Below are 15654 nucleotides of genomic sequence, written 5' to 3'. Positions count from 1 at the left end.
GTAGTGTTCCCAGAAGATTAGATGTTGCGTTGTTTATAAGCCCAACATGTCAGCCTCACAGTTATGTTGCCAAACGAACTTCTTATAATATGTTTGTTTTAAGTGGCTTGATAATGCGATCGAGTGGCTAACAAATGCTTTGAGAATCGGTTCAACTAAATCATTAACAAATGAATCTGTTCAAAAGAACACCAGCCACTGCCTGAAAGAAATGCGCTCATGCAGCAAGATGACATTTCAGGAAATTTGACAGGTATTTTAGACTATACAGTCTTCTGTAAACATGAGAAAATAGGGACCTGAGCTGAAACGCGACAGAGTCTGCCCGGAGAATCGCTGGTGAGTTTTCTTGGTTTAATCCTGAAATGAATTCAATTAGAACTGTAAACATTATTTACCGACACTATTCATTCATTAGTTCGAAAAAGTAAATATAATGTATGTATATAACAGCGTCATAGTTACATTAGACATATTTTTGCTGTGTTTTTCACTTTTGAATTACCAGCATAGAAACTTTATTTTAAATGTTGTGTTTATATGTTGTGTAACTATATGACCTTAGATAGTAGATCTTTCAAAAATAAGCCCAAATCAAATTTATCAGTCGTATTTCATCATTTTTAACCTGCCTGTATATGTATTTGCTCCCAATATAGTGTGTTTTTGTTTTATACATTCTTGTAGCCTAGTGCAAATGCAAATTAAGTTAATTTTTCAGCTAGAAAACAACATTATTGTTTTTTTTAAAGGATCACTGAATCCACCTTGTGGATAATCTCATGAAGTCAATGTATTTATTCTTGCAGGTTTTATATTTGACGTGTGGAATATTCCACATATGAGGCTCTTCGATGAGGTTCAGAGCGAAAACTGTATTTTCGAGTAGCTACGTTTCCACATGTCTCTACCGACACCAGCTGTCTGTCCCGGTCCAGTGGAACCGCCACAGAACTTATTGCACACAGCAACAAACCCCGAAAGATGAGCCGAATAAAATGACGTCTGTGAAAGAGCGCACAGCATCTGCGTTGACGTATGCTGGAGACCTGGGGAAACAATGGGGCCGAAATTTGGTGAAAACCACTACAGTGACCGTCAACTACTGGTGGGAGCGCTATGAAGAGTTTGTCGGGCTTAATGAAGTCCGAGATGCTCAGTCTAATGTCACAGAGGTAACGTTTGACAAATGATCCCAAAAAAGATAGACTTTTCACTCATGGATTCATTCATATATCAATATAATGTGATTTTTGTATTGCTATATCAGGCTGAAAAGGCCTTCATGATCGCCAGAGGAATCGTCAGAGAAGCTCACACCAGCCTGGAGGCTCTACAAGTTCGGCTGAAGGAAGTGAGGGACCGTTTGGACCGTGTGTCTCGTGAAGAGGCTCATTATTTAGAGTTAGCCACACTCGAACACAAGCTACTGCAGGTGAGGTGACCTAGTAATGTACAGTACCGCATTCATTTCTTTGAAAAATGTTGTTTTTTAAAAAAGAAGTCTCTTCTGCTCACCAGGGCTGCTTTTATTTGATCAACAATACAGAAAAAAATCTAATATTGTGAAATATTATTCCAATTTAAAATAATGGTTTTCTATTTTAATATACTTTAAAATAGAATTTATTTCTGTGATGCAAAGCTGAATTTTCAGCATCATTACTTCAGTCTTCAGTGTCACATGATACTACAGAAATCATTATTATATGCTGATTTATCAATGTTTGAAAACAGTTGTGCTGGTTAATATTTTTTTTATAACCTCTGATATTTTTTTCAGGATTCTTTGATGAAGAAAAAGTAAAAAAAGAAAGAAAGAAGAACAGTATTTATTTTTAAAAGAATGATTTTGTAACAATATACAGTACTGTTCAAAAGTTTGGGGTCAGTAATTAATACTTTTATTCAGCAAAGATGAATATTAAGTGATATTAAAGATTTACTTAGTTAGAAAGGATTTCTATTTTGAATAAATGCTGTTCTTTTTAACTTTTTATTCATCAAAAAATCCATCACATGTTCCAAAACAATAGTATGAAATCATCATATTAGAATGATTTCTAAAGGATCATGTGACACTGAAGACTAGAGTAATGATGCTGAAAATTCAGCTTTGCATCACAGAATTTTTTTTTTTTTAATTTTTTTAAAATAGAAAACGATTATTTTAAATTGTAATAATATTTCTGTATTTTTAATCAAATAAATGAAAATTAGCAGAAAAGGTTTCTTTTAAAAACATAAATAATAGTAATTTTTAAAACGGTACTGTACGTAGATAGATCGCACCTTCCCTTTAACGTTTTTATCATTTACAGGAAGAACGGCGCTTCAGAACGGCGTATGAGAACGCAGAAGGCGGCGAGCGAGAGAAGTTTGCGCTCTTCTCGGCTGCGGTGCGAGCAAGCCACGAAAAAGAAAGGACCAGGGCCGAACGTACCAAAAACTGGTCCGTGATTGGTTCAGTATTGGGCGCAGTCATAGGAGTGATGGGCTCCACTTATATAAACCGGGTGCGTTTGCAGGAACTCAAGAGCTTGTTGCTGGAGGCCCAGAAGGGACCGGTGAGTCTTCAGGAAGCGATTAAGGTCCAGGCCAGCATGCATAAAATGCAACAAGACGAACTCAGCAACCTCATCGACTCCCTCAGGGTGAGTGCGAAAGGAGGCGTAGAAGATACGAAAAAAGTCAAGCAAGCACTCGTCCCGCCAGCGAATGCCATCGTCCCAACCTCCACATCTAGTGCCTCAGAAGAAGCAATTCAAGAGATTCTCCAACACAGCCAACGAGCCCAAGGGCTCATGGAAAGCCTGAAACCACAGCTGGAGCAGCTGGAGGAGGGCGTCGGGAAGGTCGGGATCGAGATACAAGCGGTGAAGACGACCCTGCAGTCTCGGCCCTTGGAGAGGCCGGTCATTCAAACACGAGACACTCAGCTATTTGTTTGCGACACAGAGATAGTCGTTCAAGGCCTCGGTCAAACTGAGAAAAGACTGGAGGCGCACATCAACAAAACGAGTCTGTACAATACAGTCCTGACCTGTGCTGCGTTTGCTGTGACTGTGCCAGTTCTGTACATTATGTTGAGAGGTACTTGAAAAGTGTGCAGGCACTTTAGGGGCCAATACACTATGATAATAATGTAACTGAAGAGTACAATTATTGCTTACGGTTGTGAAAGATTAAATATTGTCAATACTAAGAATCAATGTTTTATGTTCATTCTTTGTTATACTTTCATAATGCTGGTTGAGGAGATCCCCCCCCCCCTTCTTGTAAAGTGCTGAGAAAAGCCCTATATAAATGTAATGAATTATTAATTATTACAATGCTATAGTTCAGAATGTGCTTAATTTAGAAAAAGTATTTTTCACAAGGAAACACCATTCACATTTTTTTAAACTGTAAAAATCTAGATAGTTTTTATATATTAAACTTGTAAAATATGGACTAAAATGTATAAACTGTGGACGTCTCCTCACTGTTTATCCAATTGCTTATTTTGAAGCTAAATGTGTTCGTTCACTGTCACAATGTGCTTTGTCTAGTTTTATTTTTCTAACCATCTTAACATGTCCGTCCCTTTTCACGCGTCAAACCAATGCGCGTTCAGATCAGAGTGACGCAGTCGCCAACGGACCAATCACAGTGCTCTGACACTCTTCCTCAATTCATATTCATAGCGTTTCTCGCGCGCTTAGTGGTCACGTGGACAATTTCGCGCGAAAAGTTAGTCTTCCCGGGAAAAACTAGTCTACAGTCGAGCTGCTGTTTAAGACGGACGTGAGAACATGGCGGTGAGTGTGTTTTGTATTTCATCTATTTATATGTAAACAAATAATTTAAGCCATAGTTTAAATGTGTTTAAAGTATTTGACGTTCGCAAACGTGTCCGTGATTATGTGTGAAATGTACATGGCACATAAAAGTATTATTTAGTTGGTCGATAATGCAATGTAATGATCTACATTCAACAATAAACTCAATATAATATACACACTTGAACAAATATGCGTTTACATTTTCACGAAAGTAATTTTAATTCGATTTTTGTATTTTTTGTTGTTGTTATAACTGTAACTGTCAAATCAAACTTAGGCCTGTTAAAAAGCCGACCAAAATTATTTAAAAAAAAAAGCATTTCTTGTTTTTAATTGAAAACCTCCAGAAGTGACATGTTGAATATTTTAAGCTATTGTGTTGTAAAGGGTTAAGCCAGTCTAAAATAAGTTCCCACGTGGGTTAAACTAGATTCTTTGTGTAACTCTTGTGGTTTCAAGTAAGTGACTGTTCTTGTGTTGTATGAAAGTAGAGCATCAATTTTTTGTTGCATGTTGCCCGATTAACAGGTCTGTTTTCTGCAGTAATAATATTAAGTTAGTTTCAGTATTAATACCTCAGCCTGATCTACTTGCACTGTTGGACATGTGTGAAGTTTCCACTCTGACATTTTCAGTCTGTCATTTCACATCCAATTATAGTGAAGATTCTTTTTTTTATGTAACACTGAATTTTTTTTGCTTCAAAACAGGATTCCTCAGAATCATTTCAGATGGCCACCAGCCCCACTCGTGGGTCCCGGCGGGGGGACCTGACCTCCAGCCCCGGCAGAGACCTGCCTCCGTTTGAGGACGAGTCCGAGGGGATTCTGGGAGAAAACATTCCCAATGAGGATGACGGAGATGGAGAGGAGCTGATCGGAGATGGGATGGAGAGGTGAGACATAATCTGGGTGTCTTTGTGATAGTTTGCAGATGAACAGGGTGACTTTTAGGGAGGAACCTCATGAAACGTCTCAAAAACATGTTCAGGTCATGTGACATCCCAAAATAATAAAAAAAATTGTGCTTAAAAGATTTTTAAATGCCAATGCATTTAATGTTAAATTACTATTTTATCAATAGATACGTTTCTATTATCATATTTGTATGTTTTGATTAGTTGATCGCCATGTAGATAGCCTTGCTGCTGACATGGCATTAAAAAATTGGGTAACACTTTATTTTACAGTGTCCTTGTTACATGTGTTCCATGTATTTACCATGGTAATAACAGTAAATTATGCCTAATTACATGCCATTAACCCTCAACCAAATCCTAATCCTACCCTAACCCTATAGTAAGTACTTGTAGTTAATTAATATTACACTGTACTTAAATATTTAATTACATTGTAACAATGACACCTTAAGATAAAGTGTAACCAAAAATTGTAAATATTTTTATGCCAATTTTGGGATATTGCATAAAAAAAAATTAAAAGAACATTCAAAAAAGAAGATTTGCGCATAAACTACAATAAGGCAAATCTCATTGCGCACAGTTTTAGTCATTCCGAAATGCCTGAGCCAATGTCTGTCATTAAAATGAATTGGTATAATTATCTCCCAGAACCGTCTCATACGATTCCGTTCTCAAACATCAGGCGTCTGAACACAAGATAGCACAACAACATTTGTTATTGCATTTTGCCTGCAAGCTCTGAGGTGCGAGTCATTTATTATACAGGGAACAAAAAGAGCCATAGTGGCTTCACTGGTTTCAGAAAACCATTTTTATTCTTGATACTCTGTGCAAGTTTACCAGGAAATTACTATTTTGTTCTCTTTAACAAACATGAATATTGGAATTGGTGTGAATATTTTATGTGATACTCCACTTTTTTGTTTAATTCGCAGCTTTGCATGAAAACAAGTTCGCTTTGAATGATAGCATCTGCTAAATGAATGTAAATGTAGCTAACGAGAGTATTTTTTACAGAGACTACCGCGCCATCCCAGAGCTGGACCGTTATGAAGTGGAAGGTCTGGATGAGGATGAAGATCTCAGTGAGCTCTCACCCGGAGCTCGGGCTGAAGCAGAAGCGGCCATGAGACGGAGGGACAGGGAACAGGGCCTTGGCATGGGCCGCATCGGGCGCGGACTCCTCTACGGTGGGCGTTTAGTCATTGTTGAATAATACTTAACTTTACTGCAAACCACAGAAGATTAGCTAATGTAGGGCTGCACATTTAATTGAAATAAAACCAAAATCGGCATGTGGCTTAGTGCGAGTTACTATTTTTTTTTATTTTACAGTGAAATTAGAATAATATTGTTTTTATGAAGAAGTGTGTGTGTATATATATATATATATATATATAATGTATTTATACTTTATAGTATATATATATATATATATATATATATCATATATTATTTACCATATATTACATTATATATATATAGTAAATGTACCAAAAATCTCATTCATTTAAACACATTTAAACACATTTGGCCAAATTGTGCAGCCATACCAACACGCACAGCCAATCTGGACTTTTTTTTAAAAATCGCAATTTGTTTTTCACCCCAAAACATTTGCAGACATAAGTCAATATTAGTGCATAACAAATGTTTAACTGTAGTTGATGTTTCTGTGATGTACAGACAGTGAAGACGAGGACGACAAACGGCCCACGAAGAGGCAGCGCGTTCTCGCGGAGAGGGCAGCCGATGGCGTCGCGCTGGAGGGCGAGGATGAAGAGATGATCGAAAGCATTGAGAACCTGGAGGACATGAAGGGCCACACAGTCCGGGAGTGGGTCTCAATGGCCGCCCCGCGACTGGAGATCTACCACCGCTTCAAGAACTTCCTGCGCACGCATGTGGACGAGCACGGACACAACGTCTTCAAAGAGCGCATCAGCGACATGTGCAAAGGTGGGTGGTGGACGGTCATCTGGGAAAACCATAGACTTAAAAAAATTTGGATGTAGTGTCTGAGACGTCACCCGTAGGTTTCTGAAGAGCATTTTTGAAGCCCAAAGTGGGCGGAGCCAGCTGTCGCCATCTTTGTATCGCGTCACTCCTTGATAAATAAAGGCAGCGAGGCAGAGTAGCTGAGGTGACGTGACGCGAACAGACGGCAGACAAACGTCTAGAAGTGACATCAGCGGTAATCCACCTATCACTCAAGTGGCCACGCCCTTAATTATGCTGAACTTTAAGGCTTAATAAAATTTAAACGGGTGACGTATAAAAAAATTCACCCCCTCACAGATGTCATGAGGGGCAAAAATTAGCTATATAGACCAAAACCACTTTTGTACCAGGCTATAAACATGTTTTTCTGCTGTAAAGTTGGCCATTTTAACATGGGTGTCTATGGGATTGGGTCTTTTGGAGCCTGTCTCTAGAGGCCTATTGATGAATTGCAGTTTAAGTCGCTTTCGTGTTGACTTCACGAGAGAGACTGGAAGGTTTCCGCTTGGGGAAAACCCTATTCTATAATCCAGACGTTTGACATGACATTTTGCGATCTCTTCAGAAAATAAGGAGAGTTTGCTGGTGAACTATGAAGAGCTGGCATCCAGGGAGCACGTGTTGGCGTACTTCCTGCCGGAGGCTCCCGCGGAGATGCTGAAGATCTTCGACGAAGCCGCGAAAGAGGTGGTTCTGGCCATGTACCCCAAATACGACCGAATCGCACACGAAATCCACGTCCGCATCGGGAACCTGCCGCTGGTGGAGGAACTGCGATCGCTCAGGTACGAGCAAATCCACTTCTGTTGTGCTTGTAGTACTCTTGGTTCTTCAAGAAATATTATATCTATAATTTATAGCGGTGTAACGATACCCTCATGTCATGATTCAATGGTGAAATGAAACTGCTGAAGACGCATCTCTGTCGGCAGCACTTGATCCACTAATACTAACACTTTCTCTTCTATTCTATTTTTATTAAAAAAAATGGACTGCGTTAATTAAACTGAAGGGTCATAGCACTTGCATATTGTTGTCCTATTGTTAGTTTACCTGCTTCTATTGCTCTCATTTGTAAGCCGCTTTGGATAAAAGCTTCTGCTAAATGTAATACATATATAACGATACCGACACGATATTATCGCGGTACTCCAATACATGTGATAAAAGGTTAACAAAAAATGTACTGTTGATTAAAATGCTAAATTTGATATTAAATTGTGGGTGTAAATGAATAGGCTTGGACTCTGTGCTGGAAACCCAAAGCACAAGAAAATAGAGACACCAGAATAACAATATTCATGATTCTGAAGCTGAAAATACAGAATTATTTTAGACTAATATGCTGCACTCTTTCACTGACTAGATATTTAAAATAATGTACCCCACTTTTTACTGGTAACAAGACATTTGGCATTATCAAGACCCACAAATATTCCCTGATCGCATTATTAAACATTACATTCAACATTATATATAGTAGTATAATGTAGTACTGACACAACTTTTTTTCTCACAGTAATTTTAATTTTGGGTTCACTCTCCACAATACATATTGTTGCATTTTTGTATTGCGATATATTGTGACACGATATATTGTTACACCCCTAATAATTTTATTTTTAATTTTTTTCTCCAGGCAGCTTCATCTGAACCAGTTGATCCGCACCAGCGGGGTCGTGACCTGCTGCACTGGAGTCCTGCCACAGCTCGGTATGGTGAAATACAACTGTAACAAGTGTAACTTCATCTTGGGTCCGTTCTTCCAGTCCCAGAACCAGGAGGTGAAGCCGGGGTCCTGTCCCGAGTGTCAGTCGCTCGGGCCGTTCGATATAAACATGGAGCAGGTGCGTGACGAGGATCATTCTGTGCCAAATTAACTGTAGAGATGAAGATTCGTTTGGGTTTATGTTATGAAACCAAAATATCTAGGTCATTTTCACCTCCAAATCAAAAGAAAAACTGTTCCTGCAGAAAGAAAATGTAATGTTTTTGTTTTTCTGCTTTATTTTTATGGCATTAAGCTCATTTTCACAATTAAATGCCACAATATACTATAGGATCAGTATAAATTCAGTACAGTTTCCACTGTAATGTTGCAACACTTCAGTTTAGGATCCAATTCTCACTTTTACTTGCCTCGGTAAACTCCTATTTACTGCTTACTAATAGTTTGTAAGGTAGTTGTAAAGTTTAGGTATTGAGTAGGATTAAGGGATGTAGAATATGGTTATGCAGAATAAGACATTAATATGTGTTTTATAAGTACTAATAAACAGCCAATTTCCTATTAATATGCATGCTAATAAGCAACTAGTTAATAGTAAGGATTGGACCCTAAACTAAAGTCTTATCAAACATTATATATAAACCCGTATGTAAATTATATTTTAAATGTATACATTTTTATATATGTGTATATTACTGATACAAAAATAAATGTAAATTATATATTATTTCTATCTATCTATCTATCTATCTATCTATCTATCTATCTATCTATCTATATATCTATCTATCCATCCACTTTAAGAAAATAGTGCATATAGCATTTGTGTCTTTAGTTATTTGGTGAAATAACATGTTCTTGACCGTTTTCATGAGGTTCATTCATATTTGTTATTTCACCTGATCCAATTTTAGTGGTTGTCTATTAATCAACTATTTTATGTATAATTTTAGTATTCTATAGTATTAAATAACAAGCTAATATATATTAGTATTGAAATGATCTTTGCCTAAGATGCTAAGATGCCTAAGTTGCTTCTGTCTTTATGTAAATGTGTTGATAAGAGACCAACCCTAATCTCAATTTTGGCAGTTGTTGCCATGGCAGCAGGATGCAGCTGTTTCTCTCTTCTGCTGATGTTAACTAGCGTTCTTGCCTTTATCAGACCGTGTATCAGAACTACCAGCGAATCACCATTCAGGAGAGTCCTGGGAAAGTGGCGGCGGGTCGACTGCCTCGCTCCAAAGACGCCATCCTGCTGGCCGACCTGGTGGACCACTGCAAACCTGGAGACGAGATCGTGAGTCGACACACCATCATTACTGCAATATTTCTCAAATCCTGTTTAATAAACGAGCCGAACTCCAACAATCCGTCACCGACACAGGATATGACAGATTTGTGGCATAAGATTAAGCTTTGGGTGTTTAAGATTAAGTTTGTAATTAAATGTGGACTTTAAAACCTTTTTGATCATTAAACATCTTCATATAAATTACATAAAACCACAACATTGAATTATATTGACATAACTGTGTAATAAAACATGTACCCAAATATTTCAATTTTGACCTGTAAATATTTAAAACTACATTTTTTTGAAATGTGCTTTTTGTTTATATCACTATAACTATATCAATTGATATTCAAGTAAAATATGCCTATCTAAATGTATATATTTTTCACAACATAAGTAATATTTTAATATATATTTAATTGTGCTGGGCAATGATTAATTGCATCCAAAATAAGTTTGTGTTTACATAAGATGTGGTTGTTTGCTGTGTATAATTATTTTGTATTTATGAATACACTCATATGCATGTATATATTTAAGAAATATTGGCATGCATATACTGTATGTGTGTGTATATATATATATATATATATATATATATATATATATATATATATATATATATGTAATTGATATTATATATAATTATAAATATTATTTTATATATAAGTAACACATTTTTCTTAAATACATGTATGTCTGTGTATTCATACAAAATAATTATACACAGTATACACACATGTATTATGTAACCACAAACTTATTTTGGATGCGATTAATCGTTGCATAGCACTAATATTTAAATAAAATATACCCTAATATTTCAATCTGTAAATATTTAAAACTTATAAAATGTTTAAAAAAATATTTGAAATCTGCTTTGTATTGTTTATAACTCTATAACTATCAAATAATATTAAAGCAAAATATGCCCATCTAAATGTATGTATTACCAATATAACAAATATTTGAATATAGATTTAAATAAGATATACCCTCAAAACATCTTTTTTGGCAGGAGCTCACAGGAATCTACCACAACAACTACGACGGCTCCCTCAACATGGCTAACGGCTTCCCCGTCTTCGCCACCGTAATCCTGGCCAATCACATTGCTTGTAAGGATGAGGGCGTGGCCGTGGCGGAGCTCACCGATGAAGACATCAAAGCCATCATGGCTCTCTCCAAAGACGAGCGCATCGGAGAACGGGTGCGTGATGCTCAGATGCTTCGAGTCATTGTAATACACATCTGAAAGTTTCTCCAGACTAAGCTTAATTTTCCTCGTACAGATTTTCGCAAGTATTGGTCCTTCCATCTATGGGCACGAGGACATTAAACGCGGTCTGGCGCTCGCTCTGTTTGGTGGTGAAGCCAAAAATCCAGGTATCTTCATCTTTCACAACTGTTACCTTAAATATCAGGGCTGGGCAACAAGTAATCGTGATTAATCGCATCCAAAATAAAAGATTGTGTTTATATAATGTATATGTGTGTGTGTGTATATATATATATACATACACACACACACACGTATGTATATGTTTAAGAAATATTTGCATGTATATATAGTTATATATATATAATTAATATTTTTTAATATATATATATATATTTTATGAATAACACATTTTTCTTAAATATATACATGCATGTGTGTGTATATATATTATACAAAATAATTATACACAGTACACACATAAATATTATGCGGATGCGATTATTTGTTGCGCAGCCCTATCAAATATACGTGTCTGGTACTATATTTTCTAGCAGATGAAAATTGGCTTGGTACAAGTAAGTAATTTGTGTCTCAACAGGCGGGAAGCACAAGGTGCGTGGCGATATCAACGTTCTCCTGTGTGGAGATCCAGGAACAGCCAAGTCCCAGTTCCTGAAGTACGTAGAGAAGATTGCGAGCCGGGCGGTTTTCACTACAGGACAGGGCGCCTCCGCTGTGGGTCTGACGGCTTACGTTCAACGCCATCCCGTGACTCGAGAGTGGACGCTTGAGGCGGGAGCTCTGGTGTTGGCGGACCGAGGAGTCTGTCTCATTGACGAGTTTGATAAGGTGCGATAACGTTTGAGGCAGCAGTTTGTAGCTTTAACTCTCTGGTGCTCTTCGGTAATGTTTGACCGAAAAATGTAAAAAAAAAAATTCCTTCATTGGAACGGTACGAAACTTGGGAACGGTTATGGCCCTTGCAATGTGAACACACACACACACAAAAAAAAAACATGGACATGATTTGAACAGGTTAAATGGTCCTGTAAAAAACTTGTATTGTTTGTAGTCAAAAATTAGCATATTGGAAATGAATTGGAAACAAATTTCATCTAGTGGAAACTTTCGGTACTGCGCCCAAACAAAATCTTACTGGAAGCTTTTTTTTTTTTTGATTTATCAAAAACGTAATAAATTTTAAACTTTCAGAGATTTTGAAACTTTAAATTTATGTCTGATTTTTCCTCACAGTTTTAGAGTAAAATATGTTTTTGAAAATATTTCATATAAAAATTAAAAATAGTATTTTCCCACATTTTTCATAACAATAAACCTAAAATTCTGAAACTTGAGTTGTCTTTAAGTCTGTGCTCTAAAGCATTCGAGATTAATGAGACGGTCTAAGTTGGAAATTACATTTTCAGGTCTATGCTCAAAAAGTGAATAAATTGATTATAAATGCAGTGTAAATATAATTTAGTACTATAAAATGCCCTACAAATACAAAATATTAAATAAAAAACTAAAACTAACTATTGAACTAAAACGGTACATTTTCACTGAAATAAAAATTCAGTCACTTTTGACACCAACACACAAAGAGCACCAGAGGTTTTTGATGCACTGTTCCACCAATTTTTAAATCAAAATAACAATGTTTTTTGGGGAATACCCATGTGAACATGTAAGTGTGTTCTTTAGATGAACGATCAGGACAGGACCAGTATCCATGAGGCCATGGAGCAGCAGAGCATCTCTATTTCTAAAGCTGGGATCGTCACATCGCTGCAGGCTCGCTGCACTATCATCGCTGCCTCCAATCCTATCGGTGCGTTCTGGGACTCGTGACGGAACTGTTTAATGAAAGTCGAAATGAGGGTCATAACTTCAATTTTGCCATCGGCACTTTGAGTTGCATGTTAATCTATAGCGCAGTCAGGTTTTAAATTACTTCCTGCTGGGCTAAACGTAGCAGCAGCGTTTCTGACAGCGTTCATTTTTCCTATGAAACTTTTCATTCTTTTTAAAGGTGGGCGCTACGACCCGTCTCTCACGTTCTCTGATAACGTGGACCTGACGGAGCCCATCATTTCTCGATTTGATGTTCTGTGCGTCGTAAGAGACACTGTCGACCCTGTGCAGGTGAGTCAATGTCCTATTAATATGCATGCTAATATGCAACTAGTCAATAGTAAGAATTGGAGCCTAAACTAAAGTTTTACCAAAAATGATATATATACCTGTATATAAATTGTATTTTAAATGTAAAAATATTTATATACGTGTATTACTAATACAAATTAGATGTAAATTATGTATTATTACTATATATATATATATATGAACACTTAAAGAAAATAGTGCATATAGCATTTGTCTTTAGTTATTTTGTTTTCATGAGGTTCATCCATATGTTATTTCACCTGATCCAAATTTAGAGGTTGTCTATTAATCAACTTTTTATTTTATGTAAAATTGTAATCCATTGACATTTGTCAAGTGCTGACAAACACTCACCTAAACTTTGTTGATTACATTACCCGTAATGCAATTCTCTGCGTTCAGGATGAGATGCTGGCTCGCTTTGTCGTGGGCAGCCACATCAAACATCACCCAAGCAACAAAGAAGGGGGTGTGGCCGGTTTAGAGGAAGTGTTGCTCCCGAACACCTCTGATGCCCCCCCCATCCCGCAGGATCTGCTCAGGAAGTACATCTTATACGCCAAAGAACGCGTGCGACCCAAACTCAATCAGATGGACCAGGACAAGGTGGCCCGAATCTACAGCGACCTTCGAAGAGAGTCTATGGTGAGTCGCATTTGAGGTTGAAGACTGTTAAGATGCTTCATTAGTGTTGCTCGATTTATTAAAATAAAACCGAAATTGCTATGTAGCTTTGTGCGACTGTCAAATCGCAAAGGCTGCGAATTAATTACATAAATATGCGCTGCATGTTTCAGAGTGAATCACGGCACGGTGTTCTTAAACGCAAACATCTTATGCATTACTTTTATTTTATAGTGAAATATTACCATAGTGATATTTCTTTTGTTTTAGTCATTTTTTATATTTGTATTTAGTTTATCATTTTATAGCCTATATTAATATATGATCGTAAAATGTTGGCTAAATTGTGCATCCCGTAAAGCAAAAGCACAGCAAACGTGAATTATTTTACTTAAACTTCAATAGCAAATTTTTTTTTGTTAGAAAATTGCATCATATTGAAATACCCCCCGTCGTCACAGTCCACACGTCACAGCGAAAACGGCATTTTCTAATTTATGTACTTTGTGTCTCCAAAAAGCTCCGTTTTTTGGATGGAAGGCCTAAACCTGAAATATTTTTTTTAATTCACAATATTTTTCGAGAAGAAAAAAAAAAATCGCAATGCGTTTGATTTTTTTACAACTTGTGCAGCCATTCTTTTTAACATTCTTCAAATGTTTCCCAAAATCTGCACTGAAATTACGTCCGTCCGTCCGGCCGTATTTACCACTGAAATGTTTAATAATACAAGTTGTTTGGCAGGCCACAGGAAGTATTCCGATCACCGTGCGCCACATCGAGTCCATGATCCGCATGGCCGAGGCTCACGCTCGCATGCACTTGCGGGACTACGTGCAGGAGGACGACGTGAACATGGCTATCAGAGTCATGCTGGAGAGCTTCATCGACACACAGAAGTTCAGCGTGATGAGGAGCATGCGGAAGGTGAGCTGATTGTACTGATCCGGGATCAGTTCTGCAAGTCTTGTGATTCTGTCTGGTTAAGTTGGTAACCGAAGTCGCGTTTATCGCGTTTCCACAGACGTTCGCACGGTATCTGGCCTTCAGGCGAGACAACAACGAGCTCTTGCTCTTCATCTTGAAGCAGCTGGTTTCTGAACAGGTCTCGTATCAGCGCAACCGGTACGGAGCCCAACAGGACAACATCGAGATTGCAGAGAAGGATCTGGTGGACAAGGTAACTAATAGATGCGTTTAAAAAAATAAAAAAAAATCCAGTAGAACTGAATTACAGGCATGTTACATGTGTCATTTGTGAATTTGAATTGTAACTGTCTTTTTTTTTGTCTTCAGGCCCGACAGATTAACATCCACAACCTGTCTGCGTTTTACGACAGCGACTTGTTCCGCTCGAACAAATTCTCCCACGACAGCAAGAAAAAGCTCATCGTTCAGCAGTTCTAGGCAATCGTCCTGGATTTGTTTGCAAGGAGTTGCATAGAATCGTCCGGACTTGTATATAATTCTATCATGTGGTTATTGGACCAGTCGTTACATGGATTTGAATATTGTTTTTGGTCCATTCGTGAACTTGTTACCGTAGTCATTACGGTTGTAGTGATCTGCTCGGCTCATGTGGTCTTATTCGGCTGCATGTGACATCTTGAATTGTCCCTGGTGTCAAATTATTTGAATGTTGTAAAAATGGAAAAATAACTTTTGTACTGTTATTGAGCAATAAAATAGAGTTGTGTATGTAATTGACTGTTTGTATAAATTATTACGCTAGTGAAATCTCTGCTTCCTGTCAGAAAATGTAAAATAAGTAGTTTACTAAATTACAGAGGTCTTGTTTGAATGGAAGCTTATTTCCGCCACAGAATAAAAAAGGTAATCGTGACCTAACATTTCTGACTTTTCTCGCAG

General features: G+C 37.3%; 2 protein-coding genes across 3 annotated transcripts; both read left to right on the top strand.

Moving 5' to 3' along the window:
* Positions 1–156: 156 nt before the first annotated feature.
* ccdc51 (coiled-coil domain containing 51) lies at positions 157–3208 on the top strand. 2 transcript variants are annotated; one of them, XM_077225287.1, is made up of 4 exons: positions 157–253; positions 810–1175; positions 1271–1435; positions 2322–3208. In XM_077225287.1, exons 2-4 carry the CDS (start codon positions 855–857, stop codon positions 3099–3101), a joined length of 1266 nt encoding a protein of 421 aa, XP_077081402.1. In that variant the 5' UTR covers positions 157–253; positions 810–854; the 3' UTR covers positions 3102–3208. The 2 variants fall into 2 exon arrangements, with proteins under 2 accessions (XP_077081402.1, XP_077081403.1); XM_077225288.1 differs by having other exon boundaries at positions 167–339.
* A 462-nt stretch (positions 3209–3670) lies between these two features.
* Positions 3671–15488, top strand: mcm2 (minichromosome maintenance complex component 2). The gene is made up of 16 exons (XM_077225228.1): positions 3671–3800; positions 4535–4719; positions 5764–5936; positions 6433–6705; positions 7313–7532; positions 8387–8594; positions 9642–9776; positions 10792–10983; positions 11066–11159; positions 11594–11844; positions 12700–12826; positions 13028–13140; positions 13564–13806; positions 14530–14712; positions 14810–14965; positions 15082–15488. The coding sequence occupies exons 1-16, from the start codon at positions 3795–3797 to the stop codon at positions 15190–15192; spliced, it is 2670 nt and encodes an 889-aa protein (XP_077081343.1). The 5' UTR covers positions 3671–3794; the 3' UTR covers positions 15193–15488.
* The last annotated feature ends 166 nt before the right edge of the window (positions 15489–15654 follow it).

Source organism: Siphateles boraxobius, unplaced genomic scaffold (genome assembly GCF_051911475.1).
Source record: "Siphateles boraxobius isolate OS27281-9 unplaced genomic scaffold, OSU_SipBor_1 13, whole genome shotgun sequence".
Taxonomy (NCBI): domain Eukaryota; kingdom Metazoa; phylum Chordata; class Actinopteri; order Cypriniformes; family Leuciscidae; genus Siphateles; species Siphateles boraxobius.
Note: the sequence above shows the minus strand (reverse complement) of the source record. Positions and strands in the feature narration are given on the sequence as shown.

Coding starts and splice junctions, on each gene's coding strand:
- ccdc51 (XM_077225287.1), top strand. CDS start 855: ATGAGGTTCAGAGCGAAAACTGTATTTTCGAGTAGCTACGTTTCCACA. Junction 1,176..1,270: donor CTCAGTCTAATGTCACAGAG/GTAACGTTTGAC, acceptor TTGCTATATCAG/GCTGAAAAGGCCTTCATGAT. Junction 1,436..2,321: donor TCGAACACAAGCTACTGCAG/GTGAGGTGACCT, acceptor TATCATTTACAG/GAAGAACGGCGCTTCAGAAC.
- mcm2 (XM_077225228.1), top strand. Junction 4,720..5,763: donor ATCGGAGATGGGATGGAGAG/GTGAGACATAAT, acceptor TATTTTTTACAG/AGACTACCGCGCCATCCCAG. Junction 6,706..7,312: donor CATCAGCGACATGTGCAAAG/GTGGGTGGTGGA, acceptor CGATCTCTTCAG/AAAATAAGGAGAGTTTGCTG.